The 22,173-nt window shown below is 34.9% G+C and overlaps 1 protein-coding gene across 2 annotated transcripts in view; it reads left to right on the top strand.

The window, feature by feature from the left end:
• Window positions 1–16,625, top strand: part of ANKH (ANKH inorganic pyrophosphate transport regulator) — a 148,379-nt gene extending 131,754 nt beyond the window's left edge. For both annotated transcript variants that reach the window (XM_031946137.1, XM_031946138.1), the window contains exons 10-13: window positions 4,469–4,598; window positions 6,938–7,061; window positions 7,524–7,623; window positions 9,767–16,625. In XM_031946137.1, coding sequence (XP_031801997.1) covers window positions 4,469–4,598; window positions 6,938–7,061; window positions 7,524–7,623; window positions 9,767–9,880 — 468 coding nt within the window. In that variant the 3' untranslated portion in view covers window positions 9,881–16,625. The remainder of the gene's footprint in view (window positions 1–4,468; window positions 4,599–6,937; window positions 7,062–7,523; window positions 7,624–9,766) is intronic.
• Window positions 16,626–22,173: the final 5,548 nt, after the last annotated feature.

The following is a 22,173-nucleotide window of genomic DNA, read 5'->3' as shown; positions in this document are numbered from 1 at the left end:
AGGTAGAATTGGATTAAATATGAGGGGGCAGTGAGTGAAAAGCCAAGGACCGTATCTCTTTTGGCAGAGACAGTTTCCTCACTTAGAAGTTCCTTGTATCAATGAAATCAACGCCTAGTCCCAATTGTGAATATATTTAAACACGTGGAAATCAGGACTCTGTTGGCAGATAATTTCTCCTTTTGGTGTAATGGTTTTAATTGGACTTCAGTAGTTTATTTTTCACTTTAAAAAAAAAAAAGCTATGTGTTCTTTTCTGGGAGTTCTTTAAAATAGGGAACTATACTTATTTGGTAACTGCAAAATTCATAAAAAAGATATTTGTAATTATAATTTTATAATAATAAAAGCCAGTGTGTTACCACTAAATCCAGGAGTCAAATTAAAGAGGTAGAGTTTTTTTTTAAGTTTGGTCTGTATTTTTACATGAATTTTTTTTTTCAGCATGGGCTTTCCTAAAGTAGATCCTTTTTTCAGGTCCTCTTATAATAAAATTGTAACAACTCTAGCTGTACTTGGGAATTGTGTTGATGAGGTCTCAGAGTACACATCTCTAAAGCACAAATCCGTGATTGGGCCAATCAGGTTACCTTCTGAGAACTTAGCTAATAATGACCTGGGTGTAACAGCCTAGTGCTTACTATGGGGCAAAGGCATGGGATTGTTTGAATGGAACACTGAGCAACAGGGCCAAAGCAGCCCCATACAGCTGCCCCATAACCCTGACCATGAGTCACACCATGTTTGCCTGAGCCAGGTGCTGAAATTGTAATTGAAATTCTCCAACTGTATGTCTAGAGCAGCATGTCTAACATGTTACAATACTTAGTGGTAGTTATTTTTAAGATTCCTTTTGTGAAGCCTTGTGATACACTGTCAAGTTCAAGCCTTTTTTTTTTTTTTGGCCTTTTAATTTCTAAAAAGTAATTTTAGCTCTGTGTTGTTAGTAGTATTATCACTGTGTCATGCTAATCAAGGTCAAGATTGTCCAAATCCTGTAATTCATAGAATCTGAGTGTCTAATGAATCCAACTCTGGGACAATTCTCACCTGTCTGGAATACTTTAGAGGATCATTACTCTATGAAAAATATTTTGCATTAACCTAAAGCAATGTTGGAGAGGTCTTAGTCCTTACAAGAATGGAATCCGGCTGCACAAATGCTGTGCTGTAATTGCTTCAGCATTGTGAGAGAACATCATTAGCCATAGGGTATGACCAGTGACACAGTCATACACATATAGATGATAAAGTCCTTGTGCTAATTTGCTAGAGTTGTAGAAGTGCTTTTCCTTTCATGTCAAAGATGTGATTTGAGTACTTCCATCCAGCCTAAGTATTAAATTACCCTCATTTGTCACTTTTGAATATCAATGTGACACCCTTCCCAGGTACTAAAAAAAAGAAAGAAAGAAAACTCACCCATTTTGGGTATAATTTAGATGAAACAGTATTTTTTTTAAACAATAATTTCAATGATGTGATTCTTTTTAAGACACCTAAATCCTTTCAAAATAAGATTAATTTTTTTAAGTATTTAATATTTTGCTGGTGTCTGGATAAGACAAAATAACCAGAAAATTTATTTTCACTTATTTAATAATTTGTTTATGCTCCCTTATTTTTCCTTTTTTTTCCCTCTCCAAACCAGTTGAAAGTGCTTGAATTTTCTTCTTTGTCCATTTTTATTTTATTGCCAGAATACTTCAGAAGCACACAAATAGCATACAGGGAAAAGACAAAAAAGTCCATGCAGGGACCAGCAAACTTTGTAATAAAAATGGGAAACTTAAAGTATTAGGCAAAGGAATCCTTTACCCAAGATCCCAAAGTAAGTCAAAGGAAAAAGTGGTAAGCTACTTTGGCTTTCTTAGTTAACTTTGCCTTATTGTTAGTGGAAAGGTTCTTGTGTGGCCTTCCTTCTCACTGGAAGGTAGGTAGACATATTGCCAAGAGGGAAGTCAGGAGGGAAGATGCAAGTTAGCCAGGAGCCATGGTTTCATTTCCTCCACCACTGTTGGGCGGTCCCCAGAAGGTCCCTTTTAGTTTAATGTGGTTAAAGAGGAAGGTCCCCTGTTATTGAGGAACCAGAAATTTTTAGAACAGAAATGGGTGGAGTAACAATGAACTGGGCCCCAGAGTAGTTAATAAGAAGGAAAAACATATTAGGCCAATGAGTACACTAGCAGTGATGTGGGTACTGCCCAAGGACCAGTTTGGTACAGTATTTGCATAAACTGGGGAGAGGAAAATCTCTTTATTTTATTCTGCTTTATACTTATAACTATACTATTAATGTGTGTAAACAAGCATTTTTCTACAATACTATTTTGCACACAGGATATATCTAGTTAAGGAACTGTCAATTTGCAGTATCAGATATCATAAATATAGATTTCCTTTAAAGATGTTTGTTTTCATAGGTTTTTTTTTTAATGAAATACCACAACATCCCTATGTAATCTGTCAGTCAACAATCAATCAACTAATATTGATGTGTCAGGCACTGTGCTAAGTACTGGAAGCAGCTAATGTTGTTAACCATATTTTCCCAGTAAGAAGCCTGAAGTCTGAAGAAATCATGATCTGGAAAAGTCTGACCATCCACAGCTTAATCTAGGAGTAGACCATGTATCTCCTGGCTTCCAGATTAATAAACAGAGAATTATTCTAATCTCTAACAAATTGCCTTGTCTTCTCTGCCTTTTATAATCAGCCTCTGGAAGCCCACAGAAGCAATCATTGATGCACCAAAACTATTTCATTAATCACATGCTTGACTTTGTGCTTTCCTACTTGGTTTCATGATTTCAGTGAGAGAGAGTGTAAAATAAATTGAGAAGTATAAAATATAATACATGCATAAATGTTATTATGACATCCATTGAATATCTTTAAATGTAGGACTTGTTTTTTCTTCCCTGAAGGCTTCAGGATGAAAATGTGCTTTTTAAATTTATGTCAATTTAGTATAACTGTAAAGAAAAAGTGATACTTAAAAAAGTAGTAAAAACCCCAAACTTTCCTCATTCATTCTATTAACAAGCATTTTAATGTTGATCTGGGAAATCCTTTTAAAATGAAGTGAGGTTTTTAACAAGAACATGTTGTCATTCCTATCCTCCCATATTTTATTAATAGTAATTAATTTGAACTACTTTGTAGAGTAACCACCTACAATGTAAGGCACGAGTATTACTAACCCCATCTTCCAGTTATCCAGTTTAGACTCACAAGAGTTAAGTGACTTGGCCAGGATCACCCTGTTAATAAGTGACCAGCACTTTCTCCAGTTGATCCTGCTACCTCTTTACTGACCACAACTCTCAAGTTTTTCCCATATCTGCTGTGCTCTCCAAGTTCCTTGCAGGCTGAGGTACCACCAAAGGGATACAAGTCAGTGAAAAGTACTACACTTGCTTTAATAAAGAATTCTAATTGATTCATAAATTCTAGAAGATTCAATTGGTCCTCCTGCAACTCATTATGGGAAAATAGAATGATGATGGCAGCTATATGGAGAGTATTTTCTTTGCACATTCTGCCAGGTTCAATGTTATTCATTGATTCGTTCAATCATTCATTAGGTGTTCTTGTGCGTGCTGGTGATACAGTGACAACAGAACATTCCTTCCCTAAAAGAAGCTTTTGTTATATTCCATTTGTTATGGCTCATAGCTTTATAGAACAAGCTGAAAGAGACCTCAGAGGTTACCTACATCAAATAGAATCATTTTGTTTCAGATAGGCACGGTAGTACAGTGGAATGAGCAATCGACTTGAAGTCAGAAGGCTGGGTCCAGATTCCACATTTGACACTTAATGCTTATTTTCCTTATTTGTAAAGCAAAGGTTTGATGTTCTGGAGTCTATCAATCAATGTATTTTTCTTTACATTACTGAGATCATCTTATACATTGTTCTGGGTCTTCTTCCTTTGTTCAGTTTTAATTCATACAAGCCTTTTCAAATTTCTATGGATAACTACTTTTCAAGGGTCTTGTGAGGAACAATTGCAGTAATGTTTGTAAATTATTAAGCTCATTAAGTATATATTCACTTTGCCGACTTCCCTTTTTTCCTTTTTTTTTTTTTTTTTTTTTTGCTACTACCAAAATGGAAAAAACAATGCACTTATATATGGAATTTTTTCCTTCTGTGTATGACTTCCTTGTGATATATTCCTCGTCTTGAAATGTTGTATCAAAGAATATATGCAGTTTAGTGGGAATTTTTTTAGTGTGATTTCAAATTGTTTCCCAGAAAAATTGGATCAATTAAGAGCTCTGCCAACAGCACATTCAGAGTGTCTTTTTTCTTAAATTTTCCTCTGACATTTACCATTTTCATTGTTGCCATTTCTGCTGATATAATTGTGAAATATAATCTCATTTATTTTAATTTATATCTCATTAATGATTTGGAACCTTCTTTCATAAAATTTTTAATAGCTTTCATTTCTTTATAGCTCTGTTTTGTGATGTTTTGGACCCCCAATGTTTCAGAGAAGATTTTAATTGACATCATTGGAGTGGATTTTGCCTTTGCAGAACTCTGTGTTATTCCTTTGCGCATTTTTTCCTTCTTCCCAGTTCCAGGTAAAGCTTCCTAATTCCCTTTCCTTTTAGCTTTCTTACTTTGGGAGTAAATATCAGTACTACATTTTTGCAGATTTGATAGAAGAAAGAAAAAAAATAAAAAAGTAAAATAGCAAAAAACTACTACTAATAATAATATAAAATTTTAAGTTCTTTGCATGTATTATATCATTTGAGACAAACACAGGTGGGCAGTTTAAGAGAAAACAGAGGCAATAAAATGGGAATCAAACAGCAAAGCTAGGGAAGAAATTTGAGGTTGTGACTTAGAATACTAGGAAGGAAAAATAATGATAGTTTAAAACAATTATCAAATCAGTACACTGAGATGACCAGAAGACAGCAAAGAAGCTATAGTTAAAAATATTCAAGAGTGATTAGAAAAAAATACAGCATGCATTTAGTCATAACTTGCCTTTAGTATATAAGATCAGAGTAAAGGAGTTGAGAAAGAATCTCCAAGTTGTGGTTACTTTTGGATTCGGTGACATTTTAGAACTTAGCTATAAACTTCTACATATGCTGTTGCTTTCATTTTCTTGGACATCAGCACAAACTGTCAAATGAAAAGCTAAATTCAATTTAATAGAAGAACCAAACCCTTATGGACTGTTGTTCACTGGACAGGGATTGAACAGACCAGAATATTGAATTGTTTAGTACACAGAAGTGAGGACTAGCTGTATTGTCAAGAAATAAGACTTGTCCTGACCTTGTTTGCTCAAATAGATTTGTAAAGAAGGCCCAATGTTCAGATTAAGAACATTGTAGTCACTAATTTCAACTGTAAGGAGGCATCTGTGTGTCTGCAATTTAAAAGCATATTTCTTGTCTAAAAACAGGAATTGTATCTTTCTGGGCTTTTGGTTTTCTCTTCCTTAAAATGAAGGGGATTGAATTAGGTGATTTTTAAGGTCCCTTGTAGCTGTGAAATTCTGTTTCCTTCCTTATGTTGTGGCTAATCAAGCGAACATGTGGTTTGTCATATAGCACACTTGTCACATTAACCAGATAAAATAATGTTCCTGTACTGGAAAAAGTAAAATGAGCTTTAAAACTGGTCTGTCCAGTGGGAAGTGAATGCATGCAGATACATTCAGCCCAGCAGTGAGCACTCTTTCTCCAGTGTGTATTTGCTTGATGCTGACTCAGCAGAGGCTCAGGCCTATTGTCAATTGTTTAACTATAGCTGGCTGCTACTTTTGAAAAGATATGAGTATACTGTGTCCTTTAAGTTCTCAAAATTCAAAAACGTAAGGCAGGTTCCACTTGGAATAAACAAACTTTCTGAGCTTTCCTAACTAAGAAAAATCAACTCTGTCTTTCAAAGCAAGAGTCCCTTGTGCAACACTCTGTGTATTTTTTGAGTACCTAACTCGTACCTACAGTCTGTGAGAGAGATCTAAAAAAAGCATAATGTATGACCTTTGCCTTTACGTGGAGCTTAGAGTCTAATTAGGATGATAAGATCAACACACAGGAAATACACTGTACAAAGAAGCATGTTAGCAAGAGTCCCTTGTGCAACACTCAGTATGTATTTTTTGAGTACCTAATTCATACTTAGACAGTCTATAAGAGATCCTAAAGAAGCTTAACACATGATCCCTGGCCCTACCTGGAGCTTAGGGTCTAATTAGGGTGATAAGATCAGCACACAGGAAATATACCCTACAAAGAAGCATGTTATTTAGGACCAAAAAAAGCTCTGCGAACAATGTGTTATAGATCTTCAGAGAAAAGAATACTGACGTGGAAGGAAATGGGTCAAAAGAGCTTTGGGCAGAGGAAGAACATGACCTTATGGATCATGGGGAGGGAGGGAAGACTGGATAGGCTGATGGGAAAGAAGAAGAGGGGCACTGGAACAGAGTGGAGATGAGATGAAATGGAGCTTGATTTGATTCTGACAGTTGGTGATAAAGTCTGACGGTTTTGTAAGACAGTAAGAAGAATTCAAATGGAACATAAGACTGGATAAGTAGAATATGCAATGAAAAGGATAAGGTAGTACTAAGCAAAGTGTTTTATTAAAATTTTATTATTACTATTTTATTACAAGGAACTTAGGTCCCTATTCCCTTCAGTGAACCTAAAAAAGGAAAGTAAGCAGCAATGGGCCAGGAAATCAAGCAAAGAATATGGGGTGGACCTTAAAGTTTGACTACCCCTTTGTGTCAGCTTAGAAGCCTTCATAAATAATCCATTAGGAAAGAAAATACCCTCCAAATATTTTGTAATCTGGACTTGTCTATAAGTGGAGGATCCTTAGCAGAAGTGGGGGCAAAGGAATTCTCAAAAGGCAATTGCTGATGTCATCCCCCACTATCTCCAAACAGTCACGGTGAGAGCACACTTGACCGGTTGGCTAATGACCTTGAAGAAAACATTTGTATTGGCCCCCAGCTCCGTGCTTCGGATCATTGTCCTCATCACTAGTCTTGTTGTCCTGCCTTATATGGGGTAAGTAGCTTTTCCAATTTCTATTCCGGATGCCTCAGAACCATCATCCTCATTTCCTTCATAAGTGTAACATCCAGACTTAAGCTCTGCATTTTCATGTATAAGTCTCCCGTGTACCTGGATTTAGAACTCTACCTTTGAGATAGCAAAACTGATCAAAGGAGGTTTATAGTCATTTCTGATCAATGAGGATAACAATCCCTAATTACCAAGTGACAAAGTCTGCACAATTCTGTTCCCCAGTAATGAGAAACCCCATGGATAGGAAATGGAAAATCCATCCCAAGGGAGTTTTAGAATGTGAACTCTGTCATTAAATATCAGGACTCTTAACATTCTCAACTTTAACCTTAGATGGTTTAAAATATTTGCTACAACATTTATTTTATGCTGACTATACCTTTTATTTGCATCATGTTTTGGGGTTATATTTTTAAGGATACATTTTTCTCTTATTCTCAGGGTTCATGGAGCTACCCTAGGAGTAGGGTCACTCCTAGCTGGTTTCGTGGGAGAATCTACCATGGTTGCAATAGCAGCTTGTTATGTCTATAGAAAACAGGTAAGATGTTGATTAATCTCAGCAGAGAGATGCTCCATGGATAACCAACCAACAGATATTTATTGAGATAGATGCTAGGAATACAAAGGCAATAGAGAACCAGGTACACACCATAGCTCATGCCAAATTAAGACTATGTTCTGAGGGACTTTTCAAGCCCATTTTGCAGTCACCTTTAGGAAATCAGTATCATTAGAAAATCCTTGGGGAAAGTTACTAATTGCTGTTTAAAATCCTCCTTCTCATACCCTCTATCTTCGAGCTAAATTAGCTTACATGAAATGTCTTTTCATATTTCTGCCTCCCTCATACCTGGAATTTTCTTCTTCCTCCCTTGTGTGTCTTGGAACCCCCAAATAACTTCCAGGCTCAGCTCAAGTACTTACTATTTCTTGAGAGTGCTTTACTATTCCCATAGTTATTGCTGGTGATATCAATGGTGATATTTTGAAGTGCCCCTGACAATTCTCAAGTGACTTAAGTAATGTAGAATTGTACAGAGTCATCAATCTCACTTTCTCTTCTTGAGTCTTCAACGTTCAGTAGCAGAACAAAAGACAAGACAGCTGGTTATGGTCCCGGATGCCAGGATGAATGGTGTTTCCAGTGCCTGACCAGGCTCTGAGCATTCCACAACTGCCTTTGTGGCCCCTGAACAATGTTTTCATTTACCCATTCTACCATTGTTAGTACATAGGTACATGGGCCAAAAGGAAACTAGCACTTATCAAGTACCTCCTGTGTGCCATACACGATGCTAAGTGCTTTACTTGATCTTAGATCCTTAGACCATTCCCGGGAGGTAGCTAATAAGTGTCTAAGAACAAATTTGAACTCAGGTCTTCCTGACTGGGCTCACTCCAGTGTGCTGCCTAACTGCCTAGTATCACCCACCCCCAATTTTTTTTTTTCTTAGCCTTGTATTTACCTATCCATGAACATGCGTCCCACAAGTCAAATACAAACTCTTTGAGGGCTTGCATGTACATCCTCAGTTGCCAAGCACAATTTCCAAAACAAAGTGTGTGCTTAATAAATACTTATTGATTGATTGCTTGATTCCCCACCTAACTCTCCCTCTATTTGACTTCCTTACCACAAAAGCAAATCCACTTAACCATATTTAAAAATAATTTCTAAAATCATAACATCATTTTATGTTTACATCTTAATAACAGAAAAATGGTTTTTTGCCCAAAACAAAATAAACAGGACCAGAAATGTGTACATAATGCATTATAACTGTTTACTTCTTTTCTTTAGAGGAGACATTTTAAGCAGATTTCTACAATCTTACTATTCTTGCCACAACAGACTGAAATCATAGAACATAAAAAACAGAATATAAATTCTCTTAAGTTTTCATTTTGTCTTTTTTTCTTTACATATTTTTGTTATTTTTATTAAAGCTTTTTATTTTCAAAACATATACAAAGATAATTTTTCACCATTGATCCTTGAAAAACCTTATGTTCCAATTTCTGTCCCCTTCACCCCACCCCCTTCCCTAAATGGCAATTAATTTTGTCTTTGTAACCCTAGCACATTTAATAGTGCTTCATCCTCAATATGTTTTTAATAAATACTTATTGGATTAGGTTGAGGAAATCCTGAAGAAATAATTCTTTCTGGGATTCTTCTTTTCAACTTGACCTAGAGAACTTTGCCTTTAAAGGATGTCACCATAAAAGGTGTGTGTGTTTATGTGTGTATAATAAACCATTTGCCATCTTCCAAAATGAAGCACAATGACCACTTTTTGAATTTTTTCCAACAGCTGCCTGCTTCCTAAACTTTCTATACCACTTATCTTTATGTAGATTTTGTCACTTACAAATGCCTGTCACAGATTGTCCTCTAATCACTTGATGGTTATATATTTAACCCAACAAAATTGTAATATTCTTAAGAGGAGCCCATATCTACTTTATAGCTTTCATTGCATGTAGCACAGTGTAGAGTGTACAGTTTTTAATAAATATTTAATGTATCGAACTTAATTTTTGACCAAATTGATATTTATACCTTCAGTATCGAGAGACAAGTAGATAACATTCTGTCTTATGAACTGTTCTTGTTCTATGGTTAGCTTGCATTGGCCCCTTGGCTCTGCCTTGTATTTATGAATTCTTCTTTGATCTAGAAAAAGAAGACTGAAAATGAGTCCGCCACCGAAGGCGAAGACTCCGCCATGACTGACATGCCTCCAACAGAAGAAATTACAGACATCGTAGAAATGAGAGAAGAGAATGAATAAAGACACGAGACGACATGACTGACCCCCCGTGCTGCAGAGACCGTTGGAATAATACTTCAGCATCTTTTCTTCTTTCATCCTGGTTTTTTTTTGTTGTTGTTTGTTTGTGTGTATGTGTGTTTTTTTTTTTTAATGAAAGAGGCCTTGATTTAAAAGGTTTCAGATAAATTCTCTAGCATACTGGGTATGCTCACATTGATGTGGGACCTAAAGAGAGTCTTTTCTTTTTCTCTCTTTTTTTAAATGGAATTCATTTTTCTGCACCATTAAAAACTAAAAGACACGGCTGCATCATGGTACAAGTTGTCTCCATTGTTGAAGCCTTCACTTCCATTGGACAATCTGCATTTGTCTACCAAAGGACTGCTGTGTCTCTGTGCCATTGGCTACAAGGCCACCCGTGCCCTCCGGCCACAAACTCAACTCCAGTTTTTTGGTTTTTTTTTTTTTCCTTTCCTCCTTTTTAGGATCACAAGGTTGAAAACGGTATCTAAACGTTGTTTTCTTTTACTTGCTTGACAATAACTTGGCTGTACAAACAGATATAACCTTTGTGGCCTAATATATTCCTCTTGCCCATGGAGTTAAAAACTGCCTACTATTAAAATTCAGAGGGTCAAGAGGCTAAATTCAGGAAGAGTCAAAGCCTATTCAAAGGAAAAGATTGTGAATGGACGTCATTGAAATATGGAAATAGTTTTTTTTCCTGGTCTGAGACATCATGGGGGTAGCAAAACTGCATTTCATTTACATAGGAGGATTCCAGTTTTGTTTTGTCTCTTTAATATTCTGCTATATACGTCAGTGTTTTTTAGTCATCGCATAGCACCAAATTTCTAGTTTTTTGCATGCCATTACCTGCTTTTCATTCTCCTGTCCTGAAGGTGGCACTACAGGTAGCCGAATGGAGCATTCTAACTTTATTTTTTTTTTTTTGGTTTTGGTTTCTTCAAGACAACTGAAAGCTTTATCTAAGTCATAATCTAGCGATCTTGTGCTGGATTGGGGTATTAATAATTTTTTAGGTATAGTTTATTGTATCATTCTGCCATTCTTATAACTTTGTGGTACCTATAACTCATGGAATGCACTAGGATATAGCCCTTTCATGCCATACAATAAAAAGAAGACACTTTATAAAATTACTAAAAATCACTATGTGATCTTCCCTGAAATTAGGCATTTGGAATCAATTTAGTAAAGTATATTTTTCTAAGTTTCAAATATTTTTTTTTTCTTTTTTGAATTTTGGACGTATTTAGTTTACTAAATTCTTGGCTTAGTCAAAACACTTGAAAACTGACAAAACCTAAATAAAATATTATTTTAAATATATATATATATACTGTATAGGTTATGTAATTTATTTTAAGCTACAATACATTTCCTATTTTTGCATTTTCAACGAGATGTCTTTAATACAATATGTTGGTTGCCTGTGTGCAAAAATGATTAGTGAAAACATATTGTATCAGTGAGCATTGTGTCTTAGTTGCAGTAGTTGTACTTGGTTCATTACTTGTACAAATGCATAAGATGGAGTAAATTTCTGGAGGGATATTTTTCAGTGTGAGTGAATGGGGTCTAACTGGTCAGCCTAAGCAGAAAACATTGAGAACAAAATGGTAACAATACTAGATGGGCAAGGAATACAAAGCCCTCTGGCTGGAGTTTTTAATTTTGTTTTCAATGTTGTACTTAGATTATTCCTCATAATAAATTAACTAAGATGAATAAAGTCAACCTTGTATAGGAATAGTGTTGACATTTAACTCTCTGGATAAACAATATCCCTTGGGCATGCCTACATTGTATAGAGGCCTATGTACTTCCTAGTGACCTGACCTGTTGTCATTTTTTTCTTATCCCACATAATGAGAATTAAGATGTACAGCTTTACGACAACAGTAGGGGCAAAATTCAGGAGTGGAGGATGGGAGAAGAAACGAATGTGGACAGAGATCTTATATTTTTGTTTTAGGTACGTGGCTAGAAGTTTAAGTAGCAATATATTTTATATGTGAGTGTTTGGTGCTTGTGGAATTGAAGCTAGATCTTTTTTAAATTAAAAAAGTAAATTCATCCCTAAAAACCAGGTGATTAAAGTTTCATTATTTTGAGTTATACAGAATTGTTGAGTTGTTAAAACTGAACTTCAGCAAGCCCCTTTCAAATTTAACCATTCTTGTTAAAATAACAAAAAATACAAAAGAGCAACAATGAATGCAAGTGGGAGAAATGATTCCAGTGCTTTCTTGGAATGCTACATACCTTTCCCAGGGGGATTCGTCTTGAAGAAGACTTCCTGTACTCCTGTCAAAGGAATGGATTTAACACAGACTTGAGTTCAAAGTTGAAAGTCTATGACAGATGTTGTCTTCTATTGTGAATAAAGACTTCACAGAAAGAAAAAAGAATATGAAAAGTGAGGAACGGGGATCTGGTCGGACTAGGGATAGGCAAAGTAGACAACAACTGGGCACACTGCTTAATCTTTTATAAAAATGTCCATTTTATGTTAGAAAATCTTAATCTCTGTGAAATATAGGTATTTATCTTGTTATAAATTAAGCCACATATCCCCTCCCCCACTAAAAATGTTCTTAAGCCTCTGGTAGAGAAGTAGCCCGTGTAATTTTTCAGTTCTTATTTAGGGCATGTTTTGTCTCATTTCTAGGTGCAACATGTTTGCACATTTTCCTCCCAAATTGTTGAGAGAGTTGATGCCAGTCCTTGGCATATTGACACTAAGTTTAACATGAAAGTCAAATAACTGAGAGAGTGATTAAATAGATTATCTCCCTAGTGAAATAAGAACAAGAGCTATGGAGATGATAGGATTGACTCTCTCTCTATTATTGGCTCTTTTCAAAATTTAAAAAAAAAATAAGCCTGAAGGATATTTTCATTTGAAAATTTAAACGTTAGCATCTCTGATAGATAATTATCCTGAACTAGAGAATCTTCCTGTTTTGCATTTTTTTTGTGGCTAGTGGAGGAGGAAGTTATTTTTTATTTGGTTGCCTTCAATATTTTTTTTTTATTAAGCTGATACAAGGAAATAATCCTGCTTAAAGGAGGAACTTGTGTCTCCTGGCACACAAATCTTGCTATAGAAAGGAAATGGACCTCTAATAAGATATGGACATGCCAGCCAAATATCTCAGGGATAGTTGAGAAATTTATTAGCAGGAAACCCATGACTTATCATTTTATAAACTTGGGGATGCAAAGTTACTGTTTTGCTTTGCTATGGCTCATTAACCTAGCTCTCCTCTTTGTTTTCTGGGCTTGAATCTGAGATAACAGAATGTACAAACATAATAAAATGGGATAAATTCATTCATTTATTTTTCAACTTAATCCAACACCTTACTATTTATGCTATGCATTGAAATGTTATAGATCAGTAGTTTTCCAGGGCTAGAAGGCCAGAAAACCTGTCTCATATATATTGGCTCTGTGTCCATGGACAGGTTATTTGACAGAGCCCACATACAAGTCAAAGACAAAGTTACAAATAAGCTGCTGATCTACATTAGGGGAGAATTTCCACACTAGGAGTTCTCCAGATGGATGAAGTCAGAAGTCTGGACCAAAAATTAAAAAAAAAATCTCATTTGTATAGAAAGCATATTGTTTGTTTTTGTTATCACACCAGATCTTCAAAAAAGATTTGTGAAGTGATAACTTAGGCATTTATCCTCATTTGATGAGGAAGCTGAGTCTTGGCAGAGGTAACTGGTTTGTCCAGTCTTATAACTTATACAGTAAGTTAGAAGTGAAGGTAGGACCTAAACCTGATAAGTCAGTGTTCTTTTCACTCAGTCGCTGAGCCCCATGGGGTTTTGGCTGTAGACTCCTCTGCATTTAAAGCAGGAGCTGTGTGGCCTTGCCTTGGCCCTCTGACTCCCACTCTGGCTTCCTCAGTAGTTTGCCTATAAACAGCAGAGAGGTACTATAAATTCACATTTATGTACAGAAGGACTGACATTAAATTCCTAAAATACTGGGGAAGGAAATCGCTTGTTATGAATACTTTTCCAAACTTTTTTTTACTTTTTATTTCTTCTTTTCTTTGAACTGAAGATTCCTCTCAATTTCTAATTTAGCTAGTTTTTCTTCTGAGGGGAAAGTGGAATTTGCATGTCAATTGATTGTCTGAAAATAAGTTGATTTTAAAAATCTAAATAGCTCTCTGGATCAGTTTTTTTTCCTTATCATTAAAGTAGTAGGATGAGAATATATTTAAAAAACAAAAGGGCAAACTATATTTATATAATTGTAATTAAAGATATTCATTTGAGAAATATCTGTATTATATTTTAAAAAAAAACCTTTCCATTTTAATGAACTTTAAACCAATACTTAGGTTAAACTTTATTGGTTAAGATTAGAACTAGCCATGGAGTTAGAGCTAGCTATCTTCATCTAGGGGTGAGCTGGTCTCTGAGCTTGGAGTGGAATGCAGCTTGTAACAGGACCATAAATTTCTATAAACAGAAAAAGAAAGGGTTTCAAAGGCTAGCATGTGTATATGTGTCTGTATGTGTGTGTGTCTGTGTGTCTGTCTGTAGTACACCTTTCTTGAGGAGTGTAATCATGGCTTTAAAAAACATAGACTCATAGGTATGGTAATACCTGCAATGCACTTTCAGTTAGTATCATAAAAATTGAAAATAATGGCTACCTTCAGAAATCAGTGACTTTCACCATTGCCCACTTTTATACACACACACACGCGCGCGCGCGCAAGCTCTCTCACATTAGAAGAATTTAGCCCTAGATCCTCCCTGTTAAAGGCATGCTTCTTGTAAATGTATTAACAAGGTTTTTCTGTGTGTGGTTATTCTGAATCTCTATTTCTGTAATTTGAAGCATCAAAGATATCATGTGACAGATCAGATGATCTAACCACTTAAGAAACAGGATGCATAGCAAATCTGGAGAAAATATTTCTTTAAAAATATGGTCATTCCTTGTTCCCTATTTTTTCCAACAAAATAAAGGTTTTAAAGTTATTTAGAAACATCAAAATATAAGTGAGATGTTCTTTTAATGGTTGCAATATTACTTCATAAAGTAGGAAGAGCATAAAAATTAAGTTAATTGTTTGATCTCAAAGAAGAAAAGAATAAAGAGGGAATAATATGACCTTATTTTTCAAGAGGTTCACTTTTCTTCTCTTAGGGAAGATCAGGCAAGGTTAGACTTGTTCTGCTGCTATATTCTTTCTCTAAGAACTACACCAAAGGAAGAACTTCTGGATCAGTTTAAAAAAACAAATAAATAAACCTCTCTTTTAAGTCCCAGTGGCTCTGGGGGAACTATAGCCAGTAACTTCAATAATAATTTTTTCTTTTTATATTTTTTCTGCCTCATTTACAATCAACCAGGCTCTACAAAAGACTACATATATGCATTTTTCTAAAATGCTTTCAACACTAGGTAGAGTCAACAAGTTTGTTTTAATATAATACCTGGTTTTAGCTTAGTAGGTAAAAAGTGCACTTTTCTAAAATGAGACAACCTCAGCCAGCGGCAGTATGTGTATTTCAAGGAAAACTAGAAATATGATCTCCTAATATAACAAGTGGTTTCTTAATTTTTTTTCCCTCAAAAGAATGAACCAGCTAAAAGTAAATCCACTTGTTTACCCTTGCACTCCATGGGAAATTATTTAGAAAATAGAATTTTTTTTTCCTAGGAAAATTTAGAGACAGAGGTTCCCTAACTTTGGTCCTGGGGGCTGGTAATGGTGCCTTGGGGAAGAGAAAATGAAAATTTCTGTAGGAGGGCCACTTCCTAGAGCCTAAACATTTCTAAGGAACCTAAAAGTTCATGTAAAGGACGGCCAAATGAGTTATGAGTTTGTTCTAAAAACAATGTTGGTTGCCTCAGTGGCGTACAGATGTCACTACCTGAACATCCTATGAAGTCATGTGTCCTTCAAGAAATGGTCATTGTACAAAGGAGAAATAAATAACAAGCTCATGCCTGGTAAATATATTGTTGTGGAACTCCACATGAATATTATTGGGTTTTCTTAACCATCTTCTAAGGTAAATGAGACTAAAGTCTAAAATTAGTAAGAATGAAGAATTGGATATAAGAGTTAGAATGTAATAAATCCATGAAAATAGGAGAAGGTTATTCTGTGTAAATTGAGTGTCAGTTTCTTTCAAATGATGAAGCTTAATTATTTTTAAGAAAAATTTCCGAAGAATCAAGGACCCATAACTAGAGGATTTGAGTCCCACAGGATTTAGAGAGTGACACAAATGAGACTAAAATTGGGGAGCAAGAGGAAGGGGGAAGAAGAGCATGGAAAATGGGAATTTTACCTCGTTCATCATTTTATATCTAACATTACAAGAGATTCAGTTGTGTTGTGTGTTTAAAAAACTTTTTTAAAGGAACCTTGGGAGTCATTGTGTATGTGTGCTTTAGCTGTCAGTTTATACACTTGTTTCACATCAAAACTGGGTTTAATATAAACCATTGAAATCACTCACATTAAAATATTTGTGCAGCCTTTTGATTTAAAAAATGACTGCAGAGGTCAGTACAAAGTATGTATTGCATTAATGAGTGCTGTTTATGTATTTAATAGAGAGATGTAAGTTTTTGCATTGTTAAGAAATTATGCTTTTTTCCCTTTTTTTGGATTTGTGCTCAGATATTTTGTCAAGTAGCTTTCATAATCTAATTTACTTTAAGTAAAGCTCAACAAGTTTGCATATGATTGAAATTGTTTTCAGTTTCTTCATTCTGATATTCTAATCACTTGTTCACTACCTCATTATTAGCAATTACTAAGTGCTTGGCTATAAAACCAAATTTAAGCTTAATCACAGTTTCTCCTCCAACTTTAAAAAGTACAGTAATATTCCATTTCTTTCCATTGGTAAATCTTCCAAAATTTAAAAGCAAGTTCTGTCTAGCATATTTTTTTATTCAAGTCCATTTCATATAGATCTGTCTCCTGTGGAAATGACTTTATTCCCTATATTTTTAATAATCTACATTAACTCTGGAGTTATAAATAGAATAATAGTCTTATAACAAATTGGTTCCTCAGTCAAGGATTTATGGGAAAACACAGACAAGAGAGTCAAGTAAAATGGGGATCAGATTGTACAATCTGAATTGTCAGAGAATGAACCCACACAGAGAAACTAAAAGTTCAAAATGATCCACTTGGTTTTTGAAATTTTTCCATGATTCATGATTTTACAATATTCTTATCTGTTTCCTGCTTTTGTAATTTCTGTGAGCATTTCCTTTGATTATTAATTTTAAAATAAATTCTGAGATTCACCAGATTGCCTAAAAAAACCAAGACACACAAAAAAGATTAAGAACTATTGCCTCTAAGATTAGAGCTGTCAGACATTGAAATGAAACAGACTGTCTCCATTACTAGAAATTTTGCATGTTTATAACATCTCAATAGAATGTAAGATCCTTAAGGTCAGGAACTGTTTTCACTATACGTTTTTTTAATTCCCTACATTGGTACCTTATACTAACCGGATGCTTAAAGCTTATTGGATTGGCTAACATAGATATAATTAATTAGAACAATATTCCTATAGATAAGTAGAGAAAAGAAATTTCTCCCGTTACATGGAGGAGGAATGCTGAAGAGAGCAGTGCATATGGGGATTCCATAACATTTATAAATTAGATGTCATCATAAATATATTTTTTAAAATATGAGCTCATGAGTGAGCAAGAAACCATACAAAGTCACTTAAAATATATATATATAGTAATTGTTTTCTAAGAATGCAAAGGTTTTGTCTACATAGTACATGGGACCTGAAATCCAATTTAATTCAAGATTTTTGTTGTTCAGTGATATCCAACTCTTCGTGGCCCCATTTGGGATTTTCTTTGTACAGATGTTAGAATGTTTGGCCATTTCCTATTCCAGCTCATTTTCCACATGAAGAATTAAGAAAAAACAGTGTTAAGTGACGTGCTCAGGGTCACACAGCTAATAAGTATGTGAGGCCAGATTTGAACTCAGGAATATGAGTCTTTTTCACTCAAGGCATTGTACCCACTCCAGCACCCATCTGCCCCAGTCAGGGATAAGACCCATTTTTTTATAATGCATTTAAAAACAAGAACAACATTCTCAGTTTTCAGGACATACAAAAAAAGGCATAGTTTGCTGGCTGCTCTGGAGTCACTCTATAGTATCCACACTTGAATGCAGTACTCCAGGGCACAACAGACCGGTACTATCTTCTCTATCTAGACGAATTTTCCTTTTAATGAAGTAGATATTCACATAGAGTATTTTGGCTCTCATACCACTCTGCTGATTTCTATGATGCCTTTAGTTCACTCAAACCCCCAGATTTCTTTCCGATAAAACTGCCATCTAGCTACACTTTCTCTGCTTTGTGCTTATGGAGTTGATTTTAACTCTAATATGAGGCTTTAATAAAATGAAAATTAATAGCAATAAATGCAAATTCAGCCCAGTGCATATGCATAATTTCCTGCAGATGGTGAGTTTCTCCTGATACTTCTGTGACATTATACTGATAATATCAAGATCCAGAATATTGCAAAGATTCCTAAATAATATTAAACTTACTCAAAGGTGTTAGGCACCATTATCCACAAATAAAAAGGGATGACTTATTTCCACTTAATGATCTCCAGTTGGATGATTAGCCTCTTAAAAAAAAAATCAATTCAGCTGAATGGACCAACATATCAATCACATCTGACTGCAATATTCCATACCCATGGTCTTCCATATCTTGAAGTTTGGAGATATATTTTCTCAGTGCTTCTCCAGGTCAGTATAATTATAAAACATTCCATTTTGTTTTTGTTTTTCTTTTTATGTGTATTTTTACATTCACTATGTATATATTTTCCCAGTTCTATTTCACTCTGTATTATGGAATAAACAGAACCAGAAAAATATCACATAAACATACACACATATTTTCTTATTTCTCTTAATTCTTAATTTTTGTGACGTCTTAAAGTGCTTAACATTCTTTTACATTTAGATAGCACAGTTTATTCATCCACTGTCCTATTAACTTGTACTTACTTTATCCTTAGTTCTTTGGGGTATATATGGGATTTTTCTACCCTCAACCTTCGTGAGGCATATATGTGTGTATCAGTAACATTTTTGCATCAAAAGTTAAAGACATCTTAGTGACCTTTTGTTAACATAATTTCAAGCTACTTTTCATAATCTCATCTTTTTAATTAAAAAATATTGTTTTAATAATCCAAAGTCTATCTTTTCATCCTCCACCCCAGCCCTTCTTCCAAATTGAGAACACAAGAACAAATAACAATGTAAACATCAATTAAATTAAATTATATCAATTAAAACAAATTTCTACATTAACCATGTTGAAAATTTTATTTCTCATTTTTCATTCTGAGTTCTTAAACTCTATCACGAAGTAGTTAACACGTTTTATTATTGGTCCTCTGGAATTGTGATTAGATCATTATACTGTTAAGAGATTAGAATAATAGTATTTTATCTCATTTGATAGGCCATACCCCATCCATCTATTCCCCAATTGATGTACGTTCCTTCAGATTCCCATTTTTTGCCATTTCAAAAAACTACAATATTTTCTACATCTTTAAAGTTTGTTTTGCTTAAGATTAATCCTTCCTTTAATCTACCCTCTTTCAAATTTCTTTCTCCAGTCTCCCCTTTCCATCTGATTTCCCTGCTGAATGAAATATATTTCTCTGCCCATCTCTTCTTTTGATAAATTCAGATGAGTGAGAAGTTCAAGTGTCAGTTGTTCTTCTTTACTTTTCCCCTCCTTATTTAAATAAATGTTTATTTGTGCACTCTAACTATATGATAATTTCCCTCAACCTTCCCTTCTCTTCTACTTAAATCTCTGTAATCCTCTCTCCTCTCTTTCCATTCTTTTCTTAAGATCACTATGACTTAGCCTTTTCTCTAACAATACCAATATTATCTCCAAGAAATCATTAAAAGAGGGAAAGGACTGACATACAAAAATATTGATAGCAACTCTTCTTGTGGTGGCAAAGAATTGGAAATTGAGAGGATGCCCATTAATTAGGGAATGGCTGAATAATATGGCATATGAATGTAATGGAATTCTATTATACTATAAGAAATGACAAGCAGTCAAATTTCAGGAAAATCTGTAAAGACTTATATGAACTCATGCAAAATGAAGTAGGAAGAACCAGGAGAATATCGTACACAACAACAACAACAATTATGATTGATTTAGTTCTCAGCAATGTAATCAATGATCAATGATCAATTCTAAAGGCTTCATGCTAGAAGATGCTACCTAATTCCATAAAAAGAACTGATGGTGGGTGAATAAAGATTGGAGCTTATACTATTTTTATTTTATCTTTTTTATGGACTTTTTTCTCTTTTTTTCTTTAACAATATGGAAATATGGAATAACAATATGGACTAATATGCTCACCTTTATGAGGAGAGTGAAAAGGAGGGAAGAAAAGAAAAAATTTAGAACTCAGACTTTAAAAATGAATGTTAAAATTTGGCTTGACATATATCTAGAAAAAATTAAATATATTAAAAAAAAAAGATCACTCACTAACTATAACTTATCAGAACCATTTCCACAGCTTGTCTAATTGGACTCCTGTAACCTCTGATGATGGTAAGATTCCAAGGGGACACATATATAATTTTCCTATATTAATATGTGAGCAGTTTTTTCTTGTTTAATACTTTATCATTATTTATTCTTTGTTTTTATTGTTTCTCTTGACTGTGTATTTGAACTTCAAAATTTCTAGTCACCTTTGGGTTTTGCATCAGGAATTCTTGAAAGTCTTCTATTTCATCAAAAATCCATTCTCTCATCAGCATTATACTCAGTTTTGCTGAGTAAGCTACTCTTGAATGTAAGCTCGTATCCTTTGCCTTCTGAAATATTCTCTTCTAAGTTTTCCATTCCTTTATAATGATGATTATTAAATCATATGTGATCCTGATGTGAACTTTTCAGTAATTCAATTCTTTTGACTACTTGTTTTGATCATTGATTATCCAATGATTCTTAATTTTTTTTTCTTCTCTCTTTTTCCAGGTCAGTTATTTTTCCTATGTGATAACCTTACCTCTTCTTCTATTTTTTCCAGTCTTTTGATTTTGTTTTAGTATTTCTTCTAGCCTCATTGAGCCACTGGATTCTATTTGGTCTATTCTTCTTTTCAGGTAGTTTGTGACTTGGGCAAGGTTTTGTACTTCTTGTACCAAACTGCCAATTCTCTCTTCAATTCCTTCTTCCAGAGTTCTCATTTTTTTTCCAATTATTTCTCTCAAATGCTCTCATTTCATTTATGAAAACATTAAATACCTTAAAAAAAACCTCTTCTTTCATTTCTTCCACGAATTCTAAGTGAATTTTTGCCCACACTTTTTCTCTGAGGATTTGCTTGTAGATTTCTTTTTGGGAATCATTTTCTTCTTCTAAGTTTGTGGCTTGAGCTTCCCTACCACTACATTAGCTCTTTATGGTGGGATTCTTTTCTTGCTTGATCAATTTTTCAGCCTATTTCCTAACTCCTAACCTGATATTAGGGCCTGGTGCTGTTGCATTTCTAGAGGGAAGGTCTGGTCTGATCCTGTTTTTGCTTTCTTGGGAGTATAAGGATCTCAAGGACAGTCTAGGGAGTGTATATGTTTAGGGCTTGCTCCCAGGGTGGTCTAATCAGCAAAGTCTGATGGCTGGGTCCTGGTCTGAGCTCTGCAAGTTCCTGACCTGTCTTGAGTCTAAGAAAAAGTAGATTATCAGCCCCTATCAGCCAGCTGGACGATTCTTTTGCCTCAGAATGGCAGAATTGTGGATTCTCCTTTGGTTTCAAATCCCTGCCCTGACTATTCCTCCGCAGGCTGGGCTAGATGCTGGGAATGAGACTCTGCTTTGTGCCTGGGGGTCTGAATCACATCAATGCTTTTGCTACTACTGTCATTTGGACTTATTCCTTTGTTGGCATATCACCCAAGGCCCCCCTACTCAGTAATGCCATTTGTGCAGAGGTTCCCCTTTCACTTTTCCTTGGGTTTTTAACTTGAAACTGGCTAGTTGCACCTGTTCCTGCTAGTGCCCCAGCAAAGGTCTGGTGGCTCCTCAGTATAGGTTTGTGTCTTGCTATACTGAGCTAAGCTAGAGAAAGGACATACTGCGACCTTTACTGCATTTCCCAATCAGGATCTGGTCAGGTAAATTTTCTAGATTTGTTTGGAGGGATTTTATGTAGAGTTC

The sequence above is a fragment of the Sarcophilus harrisii genome, chromosome 1, assembly GCF_902635505.1.
Source record: "Sarcophilus harrisii chromosome 1, mSarHar1.11, whole genome shotgun sequence".
In the NCBI taxonomy this organism is placed as follows: Eukaryota; Metazoa; Chordata; class Mammalia; order Dasyuromorphia; family Dasyuridae; genus Sarcophilus; species Sarcophilus harrisii.
Note: the sequence above shows the minus strand (reverse complement) of the source record. Positions and strands in the feature narration are given on the sequence as shown.